We start from the raw sequence: 25,255 nt of genomic DNA on the forward strand, positions 1-25,255 counted from the left end.
TGATAAGATCAGAGTTGACAGCGGCTTTTGAAAGCTACGATTGCTGATCAGGTTCTGAAGTTATACAGAATAGTTATTAGACTTATCCAAGTGGGAGACTGTTGGATTAGTGTCTAAGTCCATAACTATTTTGGTATGTACTTGACTCGATTATGAGCATGGTCCTTTTGGGTTGCCTTCACCATAGAAATATGTAGGATGAATTAAGGAGAGAAAGGTTTAATTATGATTTATTAATATATTATGAGAATAATATATTAAAGGAGAAATCATATTGTTTAATTGATATTAGTCAAGAATTAATTAAGAATTAATTTTGTGACTAAAAGAGATTAATTAAACTTACGGGACTGGAGTTGTAATTATAAGATAATTACAATTGGGCTATGGATCACCTAATAATATATAGGTTGGACGAATTCTATGGGAAGCCCATTAGAAATCGTCCAAGGGATATGTTAAAGGAGTCAATGGGCTGCTTAGGGCTTAAGCATCCAGATTAGGGTTTCCTAGTTGTAAACCCTAATAGCCTACATGTATATAAAGGCCCATATGCCCCCAAAAACTTGGTGAAGTAATCCTTTAGGGTTTCCAGCCGTTTTTGGTGCATCCTCTCTCCTGCCTCTTCATCCAAGTTGTTTAGTGGTGTTTGTGACTCCATTAGAGGTGCAACACTTGAGGCACTAAGCTTTCTGAAGCCAATCAAAGCAAGGAATTGATTGTTATTACTATATAACAATCAAAGGTAATTACTAAACCCTTATTTAAGTTCTTATATGATAGATCTAGGGTTTATGGATTTGGATTATCAATTGCATGTTCATTAGACAAACTAGATCCAAAGCTATTAGGGTTTGCATGTACACCATAGGATTGATGTATTGCTCGAAACCCATCAGATCTACTCTCCAAACTTCCATGGACAGTGATAATGGTAACATTGAAAGTCTAGAAAAGCTTTCTCTTCCCAGTGGAAACGGATCGGCCATGGTCAAGTCATTTGACCAAATGGTAAAGAGAAAGGCTAAGTCTGAGATAGTCTCGTGTACCATTCCAAAGAGTCCATATGTTTCTATTGCCAAGAGAAGGGGCATTGGTTGCGAAGCTGACGTATCTACCTGAAGGACCACGGGGATGGTAAAGTTAGAGTGTATGACTCTACTTCAGGTAAAATCAACTATCTAACTCTATTAAGTTCCTATTTTGGAGATTCTTAATACATGATGTAATCCAATTACATTTTGATGTTTTGTAGAATCAAAGGAAGCTTAAAAGAAGAGTAAGCTGAGTCTGATCGCGAATAAATGGATTTCGATCGCATGGTTCGATGATCAGATTCTTGAGCTGCTACTTAAAAGTTATGATAGATTGCTTAGAAATATTTAGAAACATAGTTTTCATTTGTAACTGCATTGTAAGGAAAAGTTTTCCGCGTTTTATAAATAAATAAAATTTTTATTTTGTTTTATTTTATATCTCCTTACAATGGCTTTTGTGAAAATTGATGTTTATGTATATTCTAGCAATGTTCGATATGGATTTGATTCTTTCGTTTGTGGCAGTGTCATGATTTACCAAATAAGGAAAGATTCTCATCACCCAAGTTTCAGTTGGATAGAAACTTGGAATCATGCAACTTGTATTGTGTGATGAATGAGAACCTTCATCTTTGGGAAATTAAGACTAATTCCTTCTTCATATGTATATGTGAGTCGAGTGAAAGACTAGGGGATTTGGTACACTGGGTGTGCGCTGGTCAGGTCCACCACAAAGAACGATAAGACTATTCGTCATGATTTACTAAAGTTTAGTAAATATGGTTATGCTTACAAGTTTAAGTATAATTTTGAACATTGGAAAAGTTTCAATGTATGGAAGAACGAATGAAAAGAATCAAATTGGGCAGAAAGATAAAAGTTTCTCCGATCTGAAAAGATGGGAGAGTACTTGAGTATTGTCTTTATGATCATCTTAATGATTATGAAAACCATGTCACAATTGATCCTCTAAAAACATCTTAGTGAATTTGTATGGCTAAGAAGTGAAATCATGAATTGTTGAAATTGTGACAACCGTCAAATTTCGGTCAAGTCAAAGTCAAACAAAGTCAACAAGTCAAACCGGTCAACTCCATTAACCCTTGTATGTTAGAGTATACGTTATGTAATCACTATACAATTCGCTATTTAATGAGAAAACATCATTTGGAAAATTCATGTGTTTGATTTTCCTTAGCCTTAACAGTGCTAAACAACGAACCAAAGCGATAAAACACTATTGCACAATCATCGGGATTGTGTCAGACACTAAATCATGGCTTAACGGGGTTTATGGACCTTGCGTTGCGACGCCGGACATTCAAAAAGATCACAAACGAAACCTCTCTCAATCTCTTTCACTCAATCTCTCTTTATTAAAATCTCTCCCAAATCTCTCCCAAATCTCTCCCAAATCTCTCCTAAATCTCTCTCAAAAGTTCCTTTAACTTTTTGTAATCATTCGGGCTTTAAGACAGGTTAACCAAATCCGCACACTTCCAAGATTTGGGAGAGATTTGCGCCAAAGTACGGCCCCCATGGGGGTGTGACAACCGTCAAATTTCGGTCAAGTCAAAGTCAAACAAAGTCAACAAGTCAAACCGGTCAACTCCAATAACCCTTGTATGTTAGGGTTTACGTTATGAAATCACCATAAATTGTAGAAAAATCATGTGGAGATGTGCAAGTAGTCATTTTAAAGGTATAAACCTCAACTATTTGCACCTGAAACAGTTTTGAAAACTAAAATGTTTAAGTTGACCAAAACAGTCCGTGATTGGAGTTAAACTTTTCTGTTGAAGACTGTTAAATGAGTTTGGTTGTGATTTTGGTGTTTTAACTTGTATTACCCCCCCCCCCCCCCCTTAAAACTTAAGAAAAACATGAAAAGATGGGGGTATGAACTCACCTTATGTGTTCTTAGAGGATGGATGTTGGAGAAGAAAAGTGTTCAACTCAAAAACACTTAGAAGATGCCTTGACGAATCGAGAACCTAACATGAAGGTGACGATGTTTGTGTAAGATTCCTATGATTTTGAGTAGAAGGATGTGTAATAATCATAAGGAGAATGAATTATACTTACCAAGAGTGGAAGAAAGCCTGATGATTGCCCTTGGAAGTCTTGAAATTGAGAGAGAATGGTGATAGAATTTGGAGTGTGATCCTTGGAGGAAAATGAGAGAATGAAAGAAGTATGAGGAGAGGGGATGGATTTTAATAGAGAGAGATTGAGTGAACGAGATTGAGAGAGGTTTCGTTTGTGATCTTTTTGAGTGTCCGGCTTCGCAATGCAAGGTCCATAAACCCTGTTAAGCCATGATTTAGTGTCTGACACAATCCCGATGATTGTGCAATAGTGTTTTATCGCTTTGGTTCGTTGTTTAGCACTGTTAAGGCTAAGGAAAATCAAACACACGAATTTTCCAAATGATGTTTTCTCATTAAAATAGCGAATTGTACAGTGATTTCATAAAGTAAACCCTAACATACAACGGTTATTGGAGTTGACCGGTTTGACTTGTTGACTTTGTTTGACTTTGACTTGACCGAAATTTGACGGTTGTCACATTATCCCCCCGTTAGAAGGAATTTCGTCCCGAAATTTTCATTTTGATTGGGACTTCAAGAGTTTGGGAAGAGATGTGGATACTTTTGTTTCATCTGATCCTCGCGCTCCCAAGTGAATTCAGGTCCTCGCTTGGCGTTCCAGCGAACCTTCACGATTGGGATGTGGCTTTGTTTTGTTCGTTTGACCTCTCGGTCCATGATCTCTACAGGTTCTTCCACGAAGTTGAGGCTCTCGTTAATCTCGATCTCGTCGAGTGGGATCAAAAGAGTCTCGTCGGATAGGCACTTTTTCAAGTTAGAGACGTGAAAGGTAGGATGCACGTTACTTAGCTCGTGGGGAAGGTTGAGTTTGTAAGCTACGGGGCCGATTCTAGCGAGAATCTCAAAAGGCCCTATGTATCTTGGATTCAGCTTTCCATGCTTTCCGAAACGTATCAAGCCTTTCCAGGGCGAGACTTTCAAAAGGACTCGGTCTCCCACCTGGAATTCCAAAGGTTTCCTTCGTTTGTCAGCGTAGCTTTTCTGTCGGTCTCTAGAGGCTTTCAATCGTTCACGAATCTGAACGATCTTCTCTGTCGTTTCCCGAATGATTTCCGGACCCGTGAGAGTGCTGTCAGGAACTCGTCCTTTAGCTAACTGAGTGTCACCCACCTCAGCCCAGCACAGAGGGGATCTGCACTTCCGGCCATAGAGGGCTTCAAATGGAGCATCCTTGATGCTCGTGTGATAACTGTTGTTGTAAGAGAATTCGACGAGAGGTAAGTGGGTATCCCACGCCTTCCCAAAGTCGATCACACATGCTCGCAACATATCTTCCAAGGGCTCGGCTGTGTTCTGATGCAACGAGGTAAGGTCATCGCATATGCCTCAAGACAGCTGAAGACACACGAGGTCAACTACACCACACACGATATCGAATTAGGAGCGGTTGTGTTCGCCCTAAAAATCTAGAGACACTACCTATACGGTACGAAGAGTACTATCTTTACCGACCACAAAAGCCTCCAACACATATTCAACCAGAAAGAGCTCAACATGAGACAACGACGATGGGTGGAGCTACTCAATGACTACGAATGAGAAATTCGTTATCATCCGGGTAAAGCCAACGTATTAGCAGACGTCCTAAGTCGGAAAGAATATTCTGGTCGAAGAGTCAAGTCACTAACAATGACTATCCATTCGCATCTATCCGTGCAAATTAAAAGCGCTCAACTCGAAGCTTTGAAACCTGAAAATGTAGCGGGAGAATCCCTGCGAGGAATGGATAAGAACTTGGAAGCCAAGGGTGACGGAGCCTTATATCTCATGGACCGGATCTGGACACCGAAACACGGTGGCTTCAGAGACTTGGTCATGCAGGAAGCACACAACACTCGATATTCCGTCCACCCGGGTTCAGATAAGATGTATCTGGATCTCAAAAAGTCATACTGGTGGCCTAACAGGAAGGCCGAGATTGCTACCTTCGTGAGTAAATGCCTTACTTGCGCCAACTCCAATAACCCTTGTATGTTAGGGTTTACGTTATGAAATCACTGTACAATTCGCTATTTTAAAGAGAAAACATCATTTGGAAAATTCGTGTGTTTGATTTTCCTTAGCCTTAACAGTGCTAAACAACGAACCAAAGCGATAAAACACTATTGCACAATCATCGGGATTGTGTCAGACACTAAATCATGGCTTAACAGGGTTTATGGACCTTGCATTGCGAAGCCGGACACTCAAAAAGATCACAAACGAAACCTCTCTCAATCTCGTTCACTCAATCTCTTTCTATTAAAATCCATCCTCTCTCCTCATACTTCTTTCATTCTCTCATTTTCCTTCAAGGATCACACTCCAAATTCTATCACCATTCTCTCTCAAATATCAAGACTTCCAAGGCCAATCATCGGGCTTTCTTCCACTCTTGGTAAGTATAATTCATTCTCCTTATGATTATTACACATCCTTCTACTCAAAATCATAGGAATCTTACACAAACATCGTCACCTTCATGTTAGGTTCTCGATTCGTCAAGGCATCTTCTAAGTGTTTTTGAGTTGAACACTTCTCTGCTCCAACATCCATCCTCTAAGAACACATAAGGTGAGTTCATACCCCCATCTTTTCATGTTTTTCTTAAGTTTTAAGAGGGGGGTGGAATACAAGTTAAAACACCAAAATCACAACTAAACTCATTTAACAGTCTTCAACAGAAAAGTTTAACTCCAATCACGGACTGATTTGGTCAACTTAAACATTTTAGTTTTCAAAACTGTTTCAGGTGAAAATAGCTCAGGTTCATACCTTTAAAATGACTACTTGCACGTCTCCATATGATTTTGCTACAATTTATGGTGATTTTTACAAAACTGTCTATCATTTCAAAAACAAATCCGGACCAGTCTGTGATTATTGACTTTTTCACACAAGTTGGAGATCACTAAAAATCATGAGAAAATTTATGAACAAACTAGACATATATTCTAAACTCACAAAATTTGCGGTTTTTGATTTAGACCTTTGATGATTTTTCTATAAATTTTCTAATAACAGAAACAGAAATGTTATCATTAGAAAAATACCATCAATTTCATTCACACCTTGTAACTTGTTGAGCAAGGTGTATATCATTATGTAATTTTATATTATTACATTATATGTCAATTTGTCTTGGTAATTAGACATACATCAGTAAACAAATAGATTTTTACCTTCATAAGTATGGTAAATAAATTAATCTTTATAAACAAAGTTTACATCCATTATACACAAACATTCGATAAACTATGACAAATATAGTTTATGAACACTACTACTACCCTTGTTGTGATAAACTATAATAGGTATAGTTTATGATACATTTACATAACATACTCATTACTAAAAGGTACATTTATACAAAACGGGTTTTCATTACACTACATGTAAATTCGTTAATGACTTCTGTAAGACATTCGCTTCACTTTACAAATAAGTCTTGTATTGTAACCAGAATCTCCTGGAGGGAGAGCGTGATACTTGTATATAGATCTATATTGGGTCTGACAAACCCACACCTTAGTTGCATGCAACAGCTAGACCAGCAGGTCTGGGGTGACAAATGTCATAACATTTCCGAAGCCTGAAGAACGTCGTTTCAGACCAACTAGGTCATAGCATGGTTATAATAACTCACATTAAGTATTAACAAACATAGAATTTACGGGGATTTCATTAAAAATCAAACGAGTTTATGTGAATTTAAACTTGCATTATTTTACTATAAGTATGACAAATTACTTGTACATTTCAGTCTTTGGGTTTTAAGACTACATTTATACATTAAGGAAAATATTGGATTTTCTGGAACGAACACTACTTTTACAAGAAAAGGTTTTCATAACTACATACAAAAGCTTATGAACTCACCAACTTAATTGTTGACACTCTTTCAAAACAACTTGTATTCTCAGGAAATCACTAAACAGGTAAACAAGTGCTTTTGAGGATGGGACGTTAAGGCGTCAAACATTTCATATTTTCTCAACATAATGTAATTGATTCACAAACATGTAATTCATACAATGATGTAACTTTTTCAATTATATTTATGTTGGTTATGTTTACTTTGATCACTATTGAAATTGTTGTTATGATACTATACATGAAGTCCTCCACCCCCGGACGTTTCCGCCATCCTTGGTTTGGGGGTGTGACAGATTGGTATTAGAGACCGAACCCAAATCTCTCCTAAATCTCTCTCAAAAGTTCCTTTAACTTTTTGTAATCATCCGAGGCCTCTCTCAATCTCCGCACACTTCCTACCAATAAAAGAGACAGATAAAATGGAGAAGCTGACAAGGATCTACATTAGAGAAATAGTGCGCCTTCACGGAGTACCGATATCCATTATCTCCGACAGAGATAGTAGGTTCACGTCACGATTCTGGCAGTCACTACAGAAAGCTATGGGAACTAGGTTGGACATGAGTACAGCCTACCACCCACAGACTGACGGTCAGAGTGAAAGAACTATTCAGACGCTAGAAGACATGCTTAGAGCGTGTGTGATAGACTTTGGTAAATCTTGGGATATCCATTTACCACTTGTCGAATTCTCGTACAATAACAGTTATCACACTAGCATCAAGGTTGCACCATTTGAAGCCCTCTATGGCCGCAAGTGCGGGTCACCTCTTTGCTGGGCTGAAGTGGGTGACACACAACTAGCTAAGGGACAAGTCCCTAATAGCACCCTCACTGGCCCGGAGATAATAAAGGAAACTACAAAGAAGATAGTTCAAATCCGGGAACGGTTAAAAGCTTTTAGAGACAGACAGAAAAGTTACGCGGATAACAGACGAAAGCCTTTAGAATTCCAGGTTGGGGATCGTGTGCTATTAAAGGTCTCACCCTGGAAAGGTTTAATACGTTTCGGCAAACGAGGAAAACTAAACCCTAGATACATCGGACCATTCGAAATCCTTGCCAGGATTAGGCCAGTAGCATATAAACTACGATTGCCACAGGAACTGAATAACGTACATCCTACCTTCCACGTATCGAACTAAAAGAAATGTCTATCCGACGAGACCCTCGTGATACCTCTCGATGAAATTGAAATCAACGAGAGTCTCCACTTCGTGGAAGAACCGGTAGAAATCATGGATCGAGAGATCAAAAGAACAAAGCAAAGTCGTATTCCCATTGTGAAGGTCCGCTGGAACGCTAAACGAGGACCCGAATTCACCTGGGAACGCGAGGATCAGATGAAACAAAAGTATCCACATCTCTTCCCAAACTCTTGAAGTCCCAGTCAAAATGAAAATTTCGGGACGAAATTCCTTCTAACGGGGGATGATGTGACAACCGTCAAAATTCGGTCAAGTCAAAGTCAAACAAAGTCAACACGTCAAACCGGTCAACTCCATTAACCCTCATATGTTAGGGTTTACGTTATGTGATCACTGTACAATTTGCTATTTTAATGAGAAAACATCATTTGGAAAATTTGTGTGTTTGATTTTCCTTAGCCTTAATAGTGCTAAACAACGAACCAAAGCGATAAAACACTATTGCACAATCATCGGGAGTGTGTAGGACACTAAATCATGGCTTAACGGGGTTTATGGACCTTGTGTTGCGAAGCCGGACACTCAAAAAGATCACAAACGAAACCTCTCTCAATCTCGTTCACTCAATCTCTCTCTATTAAAATCTCTCCCAAATCTCTCTCAAAAGTTCCCGTAACTTTTTGTAATCATTCGGGCCATCTCGACCCTTAACCGGGTCAAAAACCACTTGAAACGGGGTAAAAACGGGTAAAATAACCTTAAGGAACCAAAACCCTCCTATTAGAAGCGAAGCCTCTTAGAAGCTTCTCATGAGAAGCCTCTCAGGACCGAAGCCTCTCAGGACCGAAGCCTCTCATGAGAAGCCTCTCAGGACCGAAGCCTCTCATGAGAAGCCTCTCAGGACCGAAGCCTCGCATGAGAAGCCTCTCAGGTTCGGCTCCATGCGAGAGGTCTCGCAGACAGCCCCATTTCACCCGGTTTTCGACTACGACTTCGTTTTAGGCCCGTTTTTCATAATTTTAACTCGGGATTTTCACCAAAAACTTTATTTTAACAATTAAAACCCTATAATTCATAAATCCCCACGTTTTTAGGGCCAATCATACCAATAATTAGTGGGTGAAGTGCTTGAGGTGGAAAGATGACTTTACTTTACTTTATGACACATGCCACCACTCACACCCACTACATGACCAACTCTTTCCCACTACATGACCAGCTCTTACCCACTACATGACCAGCTCATATCCACTACATGACCAGCCCCACTCCTTGTCTAAGTATAAAATTCATCCCCTCTCCTCATACTTCTTTCATTCTCTCATTTTCCTCCAAGGATCACACTCCAAATTCTCTCTCAATTTCAAGACTTCCAAGCCTCATAATCAAGCTTTATTCCACTCTTGGTAAGTATAATTCATTATTCTTATGATTATTACACATCCTTCTACTCAAAATCATAGGAATCTTACACAAACATCGCCACCTTCATGTTAGGTTCTCGATTCGTCAAGGCATCTGCTAAGTGTTCTTGAGTTGAACACTTCTCTTCTTCAACATCCATCCTCTAAGAACACATAAGGTGAGTTCATACCCCTATCTTTTCATGTTTTTCTTAAGTTTTAAGGGGGGGAATACAAGTTAAAACACCAAAATTACAACTAAACTCACTTAACAGTCTTCAACAGAAAAGTTTAACTCCAGTCACAGACTGTTTTGGTCAACATAAACATTTTATTTTTCAAAACTATTTCAGGTGCAAATATTTCAGGTTCATACCTTTAAAATGACTACTTGCACATCTCCATATGATTTTTCTACAATTTATGGTGATTTTTACAAAACTGCCTATCATTTCAAGAACAAATCCGGACCAGTCTGTGATTATGGACTTTTTCACACAAGTTGGAGATCACTAAAAATCATGACAAAATTTATGAACAAACTAGACATATATTCTAAACTCACAAAATTTGCGGTTTTTGATTTAGACCTTTGATGATTTTTCTATAAATTTTCTAAGAACAGAAACAGAAATGTTATCATTAGAAAAATACCATCAATTTCATTCGCACCTTGTAACTTGTTGAGCAAAGTATATATCATTATGTGATTTTATATTATTACATTATATGTCATTTTGTCTTGGTAATTAGACATACATCAGTAAACAAATGGATTTTTACCTTCATAAGTATGGTAAATAAATTAATCTTTATAAACAAAGTTTACATCCATTATACACAAACATTCGGTAAACTACGACAAATATAGTTTATGAACACTACTACTACCCTTGTTGTGATAAACTCTAATAGGTATAGTTTATGATACATTTACATAACAAACTCATTACTAAAGGGTACATTTATACAAAACGGGTTTTCATTAACTACATGTAAATTCGTTAATGACTTCTGTGAGACATTCGCTTCATTTTACAAATAAGTCATGTATTGTAACCAGAATCTCCTGGAGGGAGAGCGTGATACTTGTATATAGATCTATATTAGGTCTGACAAACCCACACGGTAGCTGCATGCAACAGCTAGACCGGCAGGTCTGGGGTGACAAATGTCATAACATTTCCGACGCCTGAAGAACGTCGTTTCAGGCCAACTAGGTCATAGCATGGTTATAATAACTCACATTAAGTATTAACAAACATAGAATTTACGGGGATTTCATTAAAATCAAACGAGTTTATGTCGATTTAAACTTGCATTGTTTTACTATTAGTATGACAAATTACTTGTACATTTCGGTCTTTGGTTTTTAAGACTACATTTACACATTAAGGAAAATATTGGATTTTCTGGAACGAACACTACTTTTACCATAAAAAGTTTTCATAACTACATACAAAAGCTTATGAACTCACCAACTTAATTGTTGACACTCTTTCAAAACTACTTGTATTCTCAGGAAATCACTAAACAGGTAAACAAGTGCTTTTGAGGATGGGACGTTAAGGCGTCAAAACATTTCATATTTTGTCAACATAATGTAATTGATTCGTAAACATGTAATTCATACAATGATGTAACTTTTTCAATTATATTTATGTTGGTTGTGTTTACTTTGATCACTTTTGAAATTGTTGTTATGATACTATACATGAAGTCCTCCACCCCCGGACATTTCTGCCATCCTTGGTTTGGGGGTGTGACTGATACCAATCTGTCACACCCCCAAACCAAGGATGGCGGAAACGTCCGGGGGTGGAGGACTTCATGTATAGTATCATAACAACAATTTCAATAGTGATCAAAGTAAACACAACCAATATAAATATAATTGAAAAAGTTACATCATTGTATGAATTACATGTTTACGAATCAATTACATTATGTTGACAAAATATGAAATTTTTTGACGCCCTTAACGTCCCATCCTCAAAAGCACTTGTTTACCTGTTTAGTGATTTCCTGAGAATACAAGTAGTTTTGAAAGAGTGTCAACAATTAAGTTGGTGAGTTCATAAGCTTTTGTATGTAGTTATGAAAACCTTTTCTGGTAAAAGTAGTGTTCGTTCCAAAAAATCCAATATTTTCCTTAATGTGTAAATGTAGTCTTAAAAACCAAAGACCGAAATGTACAAGTAATTTGTCATACTTATAGTAAAACAATGCAAGTTTAAATCGACATAAACTCGTTTGATTTTATTGAAATCCCCGTAAATTCTATGTTCGTTAATACCACATGTGAGTTATTATAACCATGTTATGACCTAGTTGGCCTGAAACGACGTTCTTCAGGCGTCGAAAATATTATGACATTTGTCACCCCAAACCTGCCGATCTAGCTGTTGCATGCAGCTAAGGTGTGGGTTTGTCAGACCCAATATAGATCTATATACAAATATCACGCTCTCCCTCAAGGAGATTCTGGTTACAATACAGGACTTATTTGTAAAATGAAGCGAATGTCTCACAGAAGTCATTAACGAATTTACATGTAGTGTAATGAAAACTCGTTTTGTATAAATGTACCCTTTAGTAATGAGTTTGTTATGTAAATGTATCATAAACTATACCTATTATAGTTTATCACAACAAGGGTAGTAGTAGTGTTCATAAACTATATTTGTCATAGTTTACCGAATGTTTGTGTATAATGGATGTAAACTTTGTTTATAAAGATTAATTTATTTACCATACTTATGAAGGTAAAAATCCATTTGTTTACTGATGTATGTCTAATTACCAAGAAAAAATGACATATAATGTAATAATATAAAATCACATAATGATATACACCTTGCTCAACAAGTTACAAGGTGCGAATGAAATTGATGGTATTTTTCTAATGATAACATTTCTGTTTCTGTTCTTAGAAAATTTATAGAAAAATCATCAAAGGTCTAAATCAAAAACCGCAAATTTTGTGAGTTTAGAATATATGTCTAGTTTGTTCATAAATTTTCTCATGATTTTTAGTGATCTCCAACTTGTGTGAAAAAGTCCATAATCACAGACTGGTCCGGATTTGTTCTTGAAATGATAGGCAGTTTTGTAAAAACCACCATAAATTGTAGAAAAATCATATGGAGATGTGCAAGTAGTCATTTTAAATGTATGAACCTGAACTATTTTCACCTGAAACAGTTTTGAAAACTAAAATGTTTAAGTTGACAAAAACAGTCCGTGGCTGGAGTTCAACTTTTCTGTTGAAGACTGTTAAATGAGTTTAGTTGTGATTTTGATGTTTTAACTTGTATTCCCCCCCTTAAAACTTAAGAAAAACATGAAAAGATGGGGGTATGAACTCACCTTATGTGTTCTTAGAGGATGGATGTTGGAGAAGAAAAGTGTTCAACTCAAAAACACTTAGAAGATGCCTTGACGAATCGAGAACCTAACATGAAGGTGACGATGTTTGTGTAAGATTCCTATGATTTTGAGTAGAAGGATGTGTAATAATCATAAGGAAAATGAATTATACTTACCAAGAGTGGAAGAAAGCCTGATGATTGGCCTTGGAAGTCTTGAAATTGAGAGAGAATGGTGAGAGAATTTGGAGTGTGATCCTTGGAGGAAAATGAGAGAATGCAAGAAGTATGAAGAGAGGGGATGGGTTTTTATACTTAGACAAGGAGTGGGGCTGGTCATGTAGTGGATATAAGTTGGTCATGTAGTGGAGAAGAGCTGGTCATGTAGTGGATATGAGTTGGTCATGTAGTGGGTGTGAGTGGTGGCATGTGTCATAAAGTAAAGTAAAGTCATCCTTCCACCTCAAGCACTTCACCCACTAATTATTGGTATGATTGGCCCTAAAAACGTGGGAATTTATGAAATATAGGGTTTTAATTGTAAAAATAAAGTTTTTGGTGAAAATCCCGAGTTAAAATGATGAAAAACGGGCCTAAAACGAAGTCGTAGTCGAAAACCGGGAAAAAGAGGCTGTCTGTGAGACCTCTCGCATGGGGGCCGAAGATCCGAGACTTCGGACCCTCGCATGCAAGGCTGCGGTCTTTGGGCTTCGGCTTTGGTCTCGTGAGAAGCTTCGGCTTCGGATCAGAGGCCTCGGATGAGAGGCTTCGGTCCTAAAGCTTCAGTTTCGGGTCCTTAAGGCTATTTTACTCGTTTTTACCCCGTTTCAAGTGGTTTTTGACCCGGTTAAGGGTCGGGATTGCCCGAATGATTACCAAAAGTTAAAGGAACTTTTAAGAGAGATTTAGGAGAGATTTGGGAGAGATTTGGGAGAGATTTAATAGAGAGAGATTGAGTGAAAGAGATTGAGAGAGGTTTCGTTTGTAATCTTTTTGAATGCCCGGCTTCGCAACGCAAGGTCCATAAACCCCGTTAAGCCATGATTTAGTGTCTGACACAATCCCGATAATTGTGCAATAGTGTTTTATCGCTTTGGTTCGTTGTTTAGCACTGTTAAGGCTAAGGAAAATCAAACACATGAATTTTCCAAATGATGTTTTCTCATTAAATAGCGAATTGTATAGTGATTACATAACGTAAACTCTAACATACAAGGGTTAATGGAGTTGACCGGTTTGACTTGTTGACTTTGTTTGACTTTGACTTGACCGAAATTTGACGGTTGTCACATTATCCCCCCGTTAGAAGGAATTTCGTCCCGAAATTTTCATTTTGACTGGGACTTCAAGAGTTTGGGAAGAGATGTGGATACTTTTGTTTCATCTGATCCTCGCGTTCCCAGGTGAATTCGGGTCCTCGTTTAGCGTTACAGCAGACCTTCACAATGGGAATACGACTTTGCTTTGTTCTTTTGATCTCTCGATCCATGATTTCTACCGGTTCTTCCACGAAGTGGAGACTCTCGTTGATTTCAATTTTGTTGAGAGGTATCATGAGGGTCTCGTCGGATAGACATTTCTTTAAGTTTGATACGTGGAAGGTAGGATGTACGTTATTCAGTTCCTGTGGCAATTGTAGTTTATATGTTACCGGTCCAATCCTGGCAAGGATTTCGAATGGTCCGATGTATCTAGGGTTTAGTTTTCCTCGTTTACCGAAACGTATTAAACCTTTCCAGGGTGAGACCTTTAATAGTACACGATCCCCAACCTGGAATTCTAAAGGTTTTTGTCTCTTATCTGCATAGCTCTTTTGTCGGTCTTGTGAAGCCTTCATCCGTTCTCGAATTTGGACGATCTTCTCGGTTGTTTTCCTTATGATCTCTGGGCCAGTGAGTGCGCTGTTAGGGACTTGCCCTTTTGCTAGTTGTGTATCACCCACCTCGGCCCAGCACAGGGGTGATCTGCACTTACGGCCGTAAAGGGCTTCGAACGGAGCAACTTTGATGCTAGTGTGATAACTATTATTGTAGTAAAATTCAATAAGTGGTAAATGAGTATCCCAAGTTTTACCAAAGTCTATCACACAAGCCCTTAGCATGTCCTCTAACGTCTGAATGGTTCTTTCACTCTGACCGTCAGTTTGTGGGTGGTAGGTTGTACTCATGTCCAACCTAGTTCCCATAGCTTTCTGTAGTGACTGCCAGAATCGTGACGTGAACCTACTATCTCTGTCGGAGATAATGGATATCGGTACTCCGTGAAGGCGCACTATTTCTCCAATGTAGATCCTTGTCAGCTTCTCCATTTTGTCTGTCTCTTTTATTGGTAGGAAGTGTGCGGATTTGGTTAACCTGTCGACGATTACCCAGATGGTGTCAAGCCCACCCATGGTCTTAGGCAACTTGGTAATGAAATCCATCGTAATCCGCTCCCACTTCCACTCGGGTTTCTCTGGTTGTTGAAGTAGTCCCGAGGGATTTTGATATTCTACCTTAACTTTGGCGCAAGTCAGGCACTTGCCCACAAAGGTAGCTATTTCAGCTTTCATGTTCGGCCACCAATACATCTTCTTGAGGTCTAAGTACATCTTGTCTGAACCGGGATGCACTGAGTAGGGAGTTTTATGAGCTTCGTTCATGACAACGTCCCTGAATCCACAAATTTTGGTATCCAGATCCGTTTCATGAGACAACGAACTCCGTCATCCCTGACTTCAAGATTTTTATCCATTCCTCTCAATGCTTCACATGTCCTGTTCTCTGGCTTCAAGGCTTCCTCCTGAGCTTCCTTGATTTGTGCGGACAGGTGTGAGTGGATGGTCATGGTTAATGCCTTTACTCGGCGGCCCGAGTACTCCTTTCTGCTTAAAGCGTCTGCAACCACATTGGCCTTTCCGGGGTGATAACGAATCTCGCATTCGTAATTGTTTAGTAATTCCACCCATTGCCTTTGTCTCATGTTGAGTTCCTTCTGATTGAGGATATGCTGGAGGCTTTTGTGATCGGTGAAGATGGTACACTTGGTGCCGTAAAGGTAATGCCTCCAGATTTTTAGGGCGAAAACCACTGCTCCTAATTCAAGGTCGTGCGTTGTGTAGTTTACCTCATGCGTCTTCAGTTGTCTTGAGGCGTAGGCAATGACTTTTCCTTGTTGCATTAACACACACCCGAAACCTTGGTTTGATGCATCGCAGTAAACCACAAAGTCTTTTGTTCCATCTGGTAGGGATAATATCGGAGCACTGCATAGGAATCGTTTTAGTGTTTGGAATGCAGCCTCTTGCTTATCTCCCCAGACGAATGTCACCCCTTTTTGAGTCAGGGTGGTGAGTGGTTTTGCGATTTTGGAGAAGTTTTGGATGAACCTCCAGTAGTAACCGGCGAGTCCTAAAAATTGTCGGATCTCCGTGGGTGTTCTTGGTGCTGCCCAACTTTCAATTTCCTTGATTTTTGAAGGGTCCACATGGATTCCTTCCTTGCTGACTACATGCCCGAGGAAATTCACCTCTCGGATCCAGAACTCACACTTTGAAAACTTTGCGTATAATTTCTCCGCTCTCAGCGTCTCCAGGACTCGACGTAAATGTTGGCCGTGTTCTTCCTTACTTCGGGAGTAGACTAGTATATCATCGATGAAAACAATTATGAACTTGTCTAAGTAAGGTCGACACACCCGATTCATCAGGTCCATAAACGTTGCGGGTGCATTTGTCAATCCGAAAGGCATCACTACAAATTCGTAGTGACCATAGCGCGTTCTGAACGCCGTTTTGGGAATATCCTCCTCTTGGACTCGTAGTTGATGGTATCCAGATCTAAGGTCAATCTTCGAGAAGAAACACGCTCCTTGTAGTTGGTCGAAGAGGTCATCGATTCGAGGCAAAGGGTATCGGTTTTTGATGGTGAGTTTGTTTAATCCGCGGTAGTCAATACACATACGGAACGACCCGTCCTTCTTCTTAACGAACAAAACCGGTGCTCCCCATGGCAAGAAGCTTGGTCTAATGAAGCCTTTGCTCAGTAGTTCGTTCAGTTGACTGGACAGTTCCTGCATCTCGGCTGGAGCTAGACGGTATGGCGATTTGGCTACGGGGGTAGCTCCAGGAATTAAGTCGATTCGGAATTTGACTTGTCGAGGAGGGGGCACTCCGGGAAGGTCTTCTGGGAATACATCAGGGAAATCGCAGACCTCCGGAATGTCCTTGATGTCTTTCATTCCTTGACCCTTATCTACGACGTGGGCTAGGAAGGCGTGGTACTCCTTGCGGAGATACTTTTGAGCCTTGATACAAGAGATGATCTGAAAGTTTGTGTTAGGCTTGTCGCCATAAATAACGAGAGCTTCGCTACTCGGCAGATTAAGGCGAACGGCCTTTTCGTGACATAGGATTTCCGCATGGTGAGGGCATAACCAATCCATGCCAATGATAACGTCAAAGCTTTTTATGGTGACCGGCATAAGGTCGATTTGGAAAGAGTGGTTATTTAAGGTGAGGGTACACCCGGTGTAAATATCGTTATTGTTCTCTGTTTCTCCGTTAGCCATTTCTACGGTGAATGTGTCTTTTAGTGTTTGTGGTGTTTGATTAAGCAAGCGTTTAAATTGGTGGCTCACGAAGCTTTTCTCCGCGCCACTATCGAAAAGAATGCATGCGTAGGTATTGTTGAGGGGAAACGTACCGGTAACCACAGTTGGATCTGAGACGGCTTCCTCATTCCATATCGCCAGAACTCTGCCCACTCCACCGGGGTTGGGGTTCCTTGCCTTCGGGCAGTTACGTTTGAAGTGTCATGCTTCTCCACATTCATAGCAGGTTCGGCTTGCTCCGGCGTTGGCAACTTGTGCGTTCGGTTGAGCTGGAGTTCTACAGAATCGGGCGGTGTGCCCCTTTTTGTTACAGTTGGTGCAATGCATTTCACGGCATGCACCGTTGTGGTGGTAGCTGCATTTGTTGCACTTGGGCATGTTCCCGGGGTATTGCCTTATTGGAGTGGGGTTGGCGGAGGTTGTGGCGGCGTGCACTGCAACCACTTGTTGTTTCTTGGCAGGGTCTTGAGTAGACTGGTCCTTTTTCTTGTTCCAGAATTTTCTTTTGTTGTTTAACCCTTTTGCTTGTTCGGAGGTGATCGCTACAGTGTCGTGGCTGGCGTTATGGTCGATGAGTTGTTGTGCCAGTTCCTTGGCACTGTCGAAGGTAGTTGGCCTTGAGGCCAATACGTGTCCTTGAAGTTGTCGAGATAATCCTCATACGTATCTTTCCACCTTCTTGCTTTCAGTAGAAACCATCCCGAGACACAATATGGCTAGATCGCTGAACCTCGAGGTGTATGACAGGATGTCAGAGCCTGTCATTTTAAGACCCCAAAATTCTTCTTCCAGTTTCTGTATCTCACCCCTGGGGTAGTACTCCTTCATCAACATGGTTTTCAGATCTTCCCATGTTATCGTATTAGCCACTGGGAACGTTAGTGCCTTGATGTGACCCTTCCACCAGGTGAGGGCTCTTTCGGAGAATGTGCATGAAGCAAATTTGACCTTGCTTGTTTCAGGGCATGCACATATTTCGAAAATGGTCTCGATTTTCTCAAACCATTGTAGCAAAGCTATGACACCTCCGCTTCCGTTGAAGGTTTTGGGCTTGGCGTTAGTAAAGTCTTTGTAGGTACACTCTCTCGAGCGTCCCTGGCCGTCCCCGTTATTAGAATTCGAGACACCACTACCTGCACCTCCCGAATTACTGGGGTTGATTTGGGCTATCACGGCTGCTACTGCGGCCGTTATCGCAGCCTGAAGCATGGCTGGGTTGAACTGAGGAGGTGGTGGGGGGGGGGGGGGTTGTGCAGTCCCAGCTGTTTCGTCACGTCTAGGATTCCTACGAGGTGGCATTTTCTGCCATTTTACAAGCATGAAAAGACAATAAGTCTTTGATACCAGTCGAGTGTTAAACTAATCATTATTAGTTATTTATATGCATCATGATTCCGACTTGTAAAAATGTTGTAAGAATTCATTCATACTAGAAGTCTATAAACAATGAAATATAGACTTTATGAATTTCGATAGTATTGATTCTCACGAAATGTCTGTGATAGTATCCATACTGGGTCCAACCAATAATCACTTGATGTATAATATTTACATGTAATTAAGATTAAATAAACTTTCGAATCTAATGGTTCTGCCCTGGGCCCACAACCAAACAAGGAACAGGATCCAAGGCGGAACCACCATTTCTAGGTCGACATGGTCTCAATTACATATAACTTTGGTTTATATCTCAGGTGATCATAGGTTGAGTACCAGTAAATTTTTATCTGAAAAATAGTTCATGTTATGAATCTGATGTAGTGTTTCCAATAAAACAAATGGCGCGTCAACATCATTGATATAACTTAGTATACAGTACTTTTGAAAAATTTGACCCTTAAGCAGGTCTACTCACGGTAATCGGCCCCTGGCGGTGTAAGAGATATGACATGAATCTAAAATGTCGAGTTATAAGTTTACAAAATACTCCCATAGTATTTTTAAATGTTATGTTTGGTTCTTAGTGTCTTTATTATAGGGTGATGTTAGGTTGTCAGATTTGTTGTCCACTACGTCTATCCCCCAATATATGTAAGTAACTTCTCGGACAGATATAGTTGATCAGGCTATATTCTTCCTTGACTTGATTCGCATATACCAAGGCATATCCATAGTGTACAACTCCTCTTCTTTTACTTTATGTTCTCCTAGTTATGACACTATGCGAGCATGTATGCATGTGTTTATACTTTTAACAAGAAAACTATTTATTTTCTAAAAGTATAGTCATTTGAAAATGTTCAATCAGAGACTTTCAGTCCCAAATGTGTTTATAGTTTGTATATCGTATGTGGTTCGATATACTGAGTTCACTATAAACATTGCTCTGATACCAATCTGTAACACCCCCAAACCAAGGATGGCGGAAACGTCCGGGGGTGGAGGACTTCATGTATAGTATCATAACAACAGTTTCAATAGTGATCAAAGTAAACACAACCAACATAAATATAATTGAAAAAGTTACATCATTGTATGAATTACATGTTTACGAATCAATTACATTATGTTGACAAAATATGAAATGTTTTGACGCCTTAACGTCCCATTCTCAGGAATCACTAAACAGGTAAACAAGTGCTTTTGAGGATGGGACGTTAAGGCGTCAAAACATTTCATATTTTGTCAACATAATGTAATTGATTCGTAAACATGTAATTCATACAATGATGCAACTTTTTCAATTATATTTATGTTGGTTGTGTTTACTTTGATCACTATTGAAATTGTTGTTATGATACTATACATGAAGTCCTCCACCCCCGGACGTTTCCGCCATCCTTGGTTTGGGGGTGTGACAGAAATAGTTTAAATCAAGAAGATGAATCATACTTCATTTCCAAAACAAGTCTTAAAGTGATACTCCGAGATTGAACCTTGAGTGACATAATCTTAAGAAAGGTTTATAACACTTATCAAATGTAGAGTAAAATGTTTTCTACTCTTGTACATTTGAAATTGGTAAGTTGTGATGTTTTGGGTAAAACAAAGACCGACTAAGGCCAATTGTGTGAAGTGTTAGTCTTGATTAGAATCCACACTAACTCTTGAATATTTGTTTGTCAAGTCATGTTCCTTGAAAAAGTGAACCTTATATGTCAAGAGGTCAGTGAGAGTCTTAAAGATCTTGAAAGTTTCAAGAACAAATCAAGAGTAAACCTATTGTTAAACACTAGCACACGACTTGAGGTTGGTAACCTATCGTGTTGACATATTCTTATTTATGTGCCCATTCCATTTAAAGTTGACTATGTATGTGAGTTCTATGAGTACTCAATTGTTTTCATGACAACTTGGAAGCAATGGTAGACCCTTGTGCTGCCAGGTGGCAAGAAATTAAGATTGAACAAGTTCAGTCCATATGAGTTTGGATTTGTCACTAATCATGTCTTGTGATTATGGTTGTGACAAATTCACATGGATAGGAACACATACACCATAAAATCTAAGTGTCATAAGGTTTCTCTCCGATTCATGAAAATGATGGTGAGGAAACGCTTTCACTAAATAGATTTTTTAAGATAGCAATTATGATATTTGCATTCTCAAATTTGATTATGATTACGGCATACCTTTTTATAATTCGAATTGTGAGGAATGGCAAAAAGTCTAAACATTTGAGACTTATTGTTGTAAGTTCTTAAATTGTTTAGACACAAATATGAGCTGTCTAAGGAAAGGTGTATGAGTTTTAGAAGCCTAGATAAAGTCTTATCAAAGCATCTCGTATCAGAAATCTGAACTTTGGTAATGAAAGTCAATAAGTATTGATTTTTAGAAGTCCAGCTGATTTTTGGGTACATGTCAAAGCTACTGGGAGCATAAATATGTCTTTTTGACAATCTAAAGTCACTAAACTTTGTTTGCTAACCTTAGATATCTAAAAAGAATGTGAAAATCTGTTTTGATGAGTTATAAAGATCAAATCAACTAAAAAACTAAATTCAATGAGTAAATCGGTATAAATACTATAATTTAGTGTATAATTTTGATCTTAACCTATTTAATGAATAAAAAAAGTATTTATAAATTTAAAAGAAATTTTTAGTAAAATTTATTAAAGTAAATATTTTTAAAATTAATCAGTAAGGATTTAAATTCGTTTGTCGTTTCCAAAAAAATAGAAAATCAAAAATATCAAGATATAGATTTGTTCGGCAAAACTAACTTTTAGAGGGTAACATGTAGCAGGTAGTAGGTAGTGAGTAGCGGGTAACGTTTTAGATTTGGAACGTTTTGTTAAATTAAACACTAAAATTTTTAGTGTCAAACGATGTTTTTGTTCAAAATGGAGCCTTTTGTTAAACGTTAAAAGTTAAAACTCTCAAACGCTCCGTATAAAATAATTTAGAAATCAAGAATTTTTAAGCAGAGTTTTTGTATATAAGTAACTAGGTTATAACCAGTGAGAACCACGGTTATAAAAATAATTAAATTTTTATAATAAAAACTCATAATTATTAATTAAAATTGGTATATAGCAAATCAAAAAATTAAGTTGTTGAAATAAACATATATGAAAAAATATAACAAATTACAAATGAAAATTAATTATAAAGTTTTATTACAAATAATAGTATATGATGTAATAAAAAATAATATTTTATAAACTATTTACGAATTGTATTTATTGAAATTTGAATTAAATTTTTTATTGAGTTAGACTTAATGACATTTTTGGAATAAAGGACTGAATTATAACAATAATTCTAAATATGGTATCTGTCATGATAACACGCTTTCCAAAAGATATCATTTGTAGTCAAGTATCATTAAATAATTCATTTTTCTGATCAATGTTTGTCAATAATATAATCAGAACACATACCTTTGAAAAATAACTCATGATTTGGCATTCGTGCGATTTTTAAAACATTGTGAGTACAAAATTTGCATCTTAACTTGATCATCAACAAACTTAGATTGGAAGAGACTATCTAAAATTAAATATTCTATTTGAACTCTTGAATATAATAATTTAGAGACACAAATTGATTAAAAGAAAATTCTTAATAGGAATAAGTAATATTAATGATTTCTAAGATGATATTTTCCAATAGAACGGTATAAAATGAGGTATAAGTAGGTATTGTATATAAGTAATAAGTTTTAATTTAATGTAAACAATATTTTAAACTAAAATTTAATTGAATATAAACTTTACTAGTCGTAAATATCATTAATTTCAATTCTATATATATACAAACACCAAACTTACTCGTTCACAACTAAAAGCAAAACGTCAACTCTAACAAATCTCCCGATGACAATGCCGTATAATCAGAACTATTCTGAATTCACTTACGAATTTCCGCCAATATCTAATTGCAATACATTTGGCCGGGAAAACCAAACTATAGTCTCGGACATGGACGGAACTTTGCTCCGGGGACGTAGTTCATTTCCTTATTTTGCCCTCGTTGCATTTGATGTTGGTGGAGTTTTAAGACTCCTCATTTTGCTTCTTGCCTCTCCCTTCGCCGGAATTCTCTATTATTTCATTTCAGAGTCTGCCGGGGTCCGTGTTATAATATTTGCCACCTTTGCCGGGGTGAAGGTTTCTGACATTGAATCTGCGGCGCATGCCGTCTTGCCAAAATTTTACGCCGATGACCTTCACCGGGAGGCCTGGGGCTTGTTCTCGGCTTGTGGGAAGAGGTGTGTTTTGACAGCGACTCCGACTGTAATGGTGGAGCCCTTTTTGAAGGAGGTTTTGGGTGTCGATTTGGTGATGGGTACGGAGATTCATAGTTGGAAAGGAAGAGCTACCGGACTTGTTAATAAACCTGGAGTTCTCGTCGGAAGTAACAAGGCTGACGCTCTTTTGAAGGCTTTTAAAGACGCGTCACCACCGGAGTTGGCACTTGGTGACCGAGAAACTGACTACCCATTCATGAAATTATGCAAGGTCATAACCAAAACTCATAAAAAATGTGTTCTTTCCTTTCAATTTTCAAAACATTTATACTTGAACTATATTTATATAAAAAAAAAAGTACTCATTTTAAACCAAAAAATATATTGGTATTACAGCAAACTTATCTCCTGGAAGCCGATTAATTAAAATCAAGATCGGTTGGGATCGAATAATTGATATATTATGTATCATTACTATTATAGTACATATGATAATATCATAAAAAAATAACATTAAGAAGATATATGGTAACAATTTTTTTCGATATACAACTTTTATTTGGACTTGTGATCCACTTATGACATAAATATCAACCATAAACGGAACGACATCGAAAAAAATAATGTTATTTTACAACTAAAAAAAAGAGATTGGAGTTTCAGTTGTGGGTCAGATGGACAAAACACAAACAGATATATAGTTTGATATGGTTACTTTGACTTAGATATTTCATAATCAACTAAAGTCATCTTCTTTAACTTCAGGAAGGTTATATAGTTCCACCAGCCACAGCGGAAGTTCAGGCTGTAACAGCAGACAAGTTGCCAAAACGAGTGGTGTTCCACGACGGCCGATTAGTCAATAAGCTTACCCCATTCATGGCTCTAGTCACCATTCTTTGGATTCCGGTGGGTTTCCTCCTTGCATGTCTACGTATAGCCGCCGGAATGTTCCTCCCCATGAGTATAACGTATTACGCTTTTTGGGCACTCGGAATGCGAGTCATAATTAAAGGATCACCACCCCCAGCGGCTAAAAAGACAACCGGTCAAACTGGCGTCCTATTCGTCTGCTCCCACCGTACCCTCCTAGACCCGGTTTTCCTCTCCGCAGCCCTCGGCCGTCCAATCCCCGCCGTCACATACTCTCTTTCAAGACTCTCGGAGATAATGTCTCCTATCAAAACTATCGGATTAACCAGGGACCGGACCACCGATGCCAACATAATCAAGAAGCTTCTACAAGAAGGAGATTTGGTCATATGCCCAGAAGGAACGACCAGTAGAGAACCAATTCTGTTCCGGTTTTCAGCTCTGTTTGCAGAACTCACAGACGACCTGGTTCCGGTGGCTATGTCAACCAAGATGTCCATGTTTCAGGCCACTACCGTAAGAGGGTGGAAATCAATGGATGCATTTTACTTCGCTATGAACCCTAGTCCAACTTATGAAGTTACTTTCTTGAACAAGTTACCCTATGAATCAACTTGTAGAAACGGGAAACTGAGCCACGATGTCGCAAATAATATACAACAAATGATCGCCTCTAGTTTGTCGTTTGAATGTATGAATTTCACGAGGAAAGATAAGTACAGAATATTGGCCGGATATGATGGTAGGTGCCGGAAAATTGTGTGAGGCTAGGTATGGCAATCGTTAAGCTATATGTAGTAGCATAATTAAATTATGTAATACATATTTATGTCAGCTTTAACCATAGCCATGGAGGTTAGGCTAAGTATGACTGTCACTTTCAATAATAGTGCCATACGCATTTATGTCAGCTTTAACCATAGCCATATATAGACGATTTACTACAAAAAAAGGTTAGAAAATTGTGTTGATAATTTGCCACTTTCAACTTCACCATGTCATTTATTTATTTTTTATTTTATATTTTTTATGGTCAATTTAATGTGCTTCTAAATTCCTCTCTATGTCTTTAATGAGATTTTAAAATCTATGACTTTTTCACCATGCTATTAAGGTTTCAGACCATTATTTACTCTATGGTGTAGCACGCCACGCATTAATTGTAATTTCGCATCAGTTTGTTTTTAGAATGCATCCGACTACAAAACATATGAATGTGTTTTGTTTAGCATT

General features: G+C 38.3%; 1 protein-coding gene across 1 annotated transcript; it reads left to right on the forward strand.

Annotated features, from left to right (window-relative positions):
- Window positions 1-22,752: 22,752 nt before the first annotated feature.
- LOC145161887 (glycerol-3-phosphate acyltransferase RAM2-like) lies at window positions 22,753-24,932 on the forward strand. Its single transcript, XM_079081372.1, has 2 exons — window positions 22,753-23,420; window positions 23,915-24,932. Exons 1-2 carry the CDS (start codon window positions 22,776-22,778, stop codon window positions 24,785-24,787), a joined length of 1,518 nt encoding a protein of 505 aa, XP_078937498.1. The 5' UTR covers window positions 22,753-22,775; the 3' UTR covers window positions 24,788-24,932.
- Window positions 24,933-25,255: the final 323 nt, after the last annotated feature.

Source organism: Lactuca virosa, chromosome 1, assembly GCF_052849685.1.
Source record: "Lactuca virosa cultivar CGN04683 chromosome 1, Lactuca_virosa_CGN04683_v6, whole genome shotgun sequence".
NCBI lineage: Eukaryota > Viridiplantae > Streptophyta > Magnoliopsida > Asterales > Asteraceae > Lactuca > Lactuca virosa.

What these genes read in the sequence shown, in the direction of transcription:
- LOC145161887 (XM_079081372.1), top strand. Translation starts at nt 22,776, where the DNA reads ATGACAATGCCGTATAATCAGAACTATTCTGAATTCACTTACGAATTT. An exon ending in CATTCATGAAATTATGCAAG is followed by an intron (nt 23,421 to 23,914) that starts GTCATAACCAAA and finishes CTTTAACTTCAG; the next exon opens with GAAGGTTATATAGTTCCACC.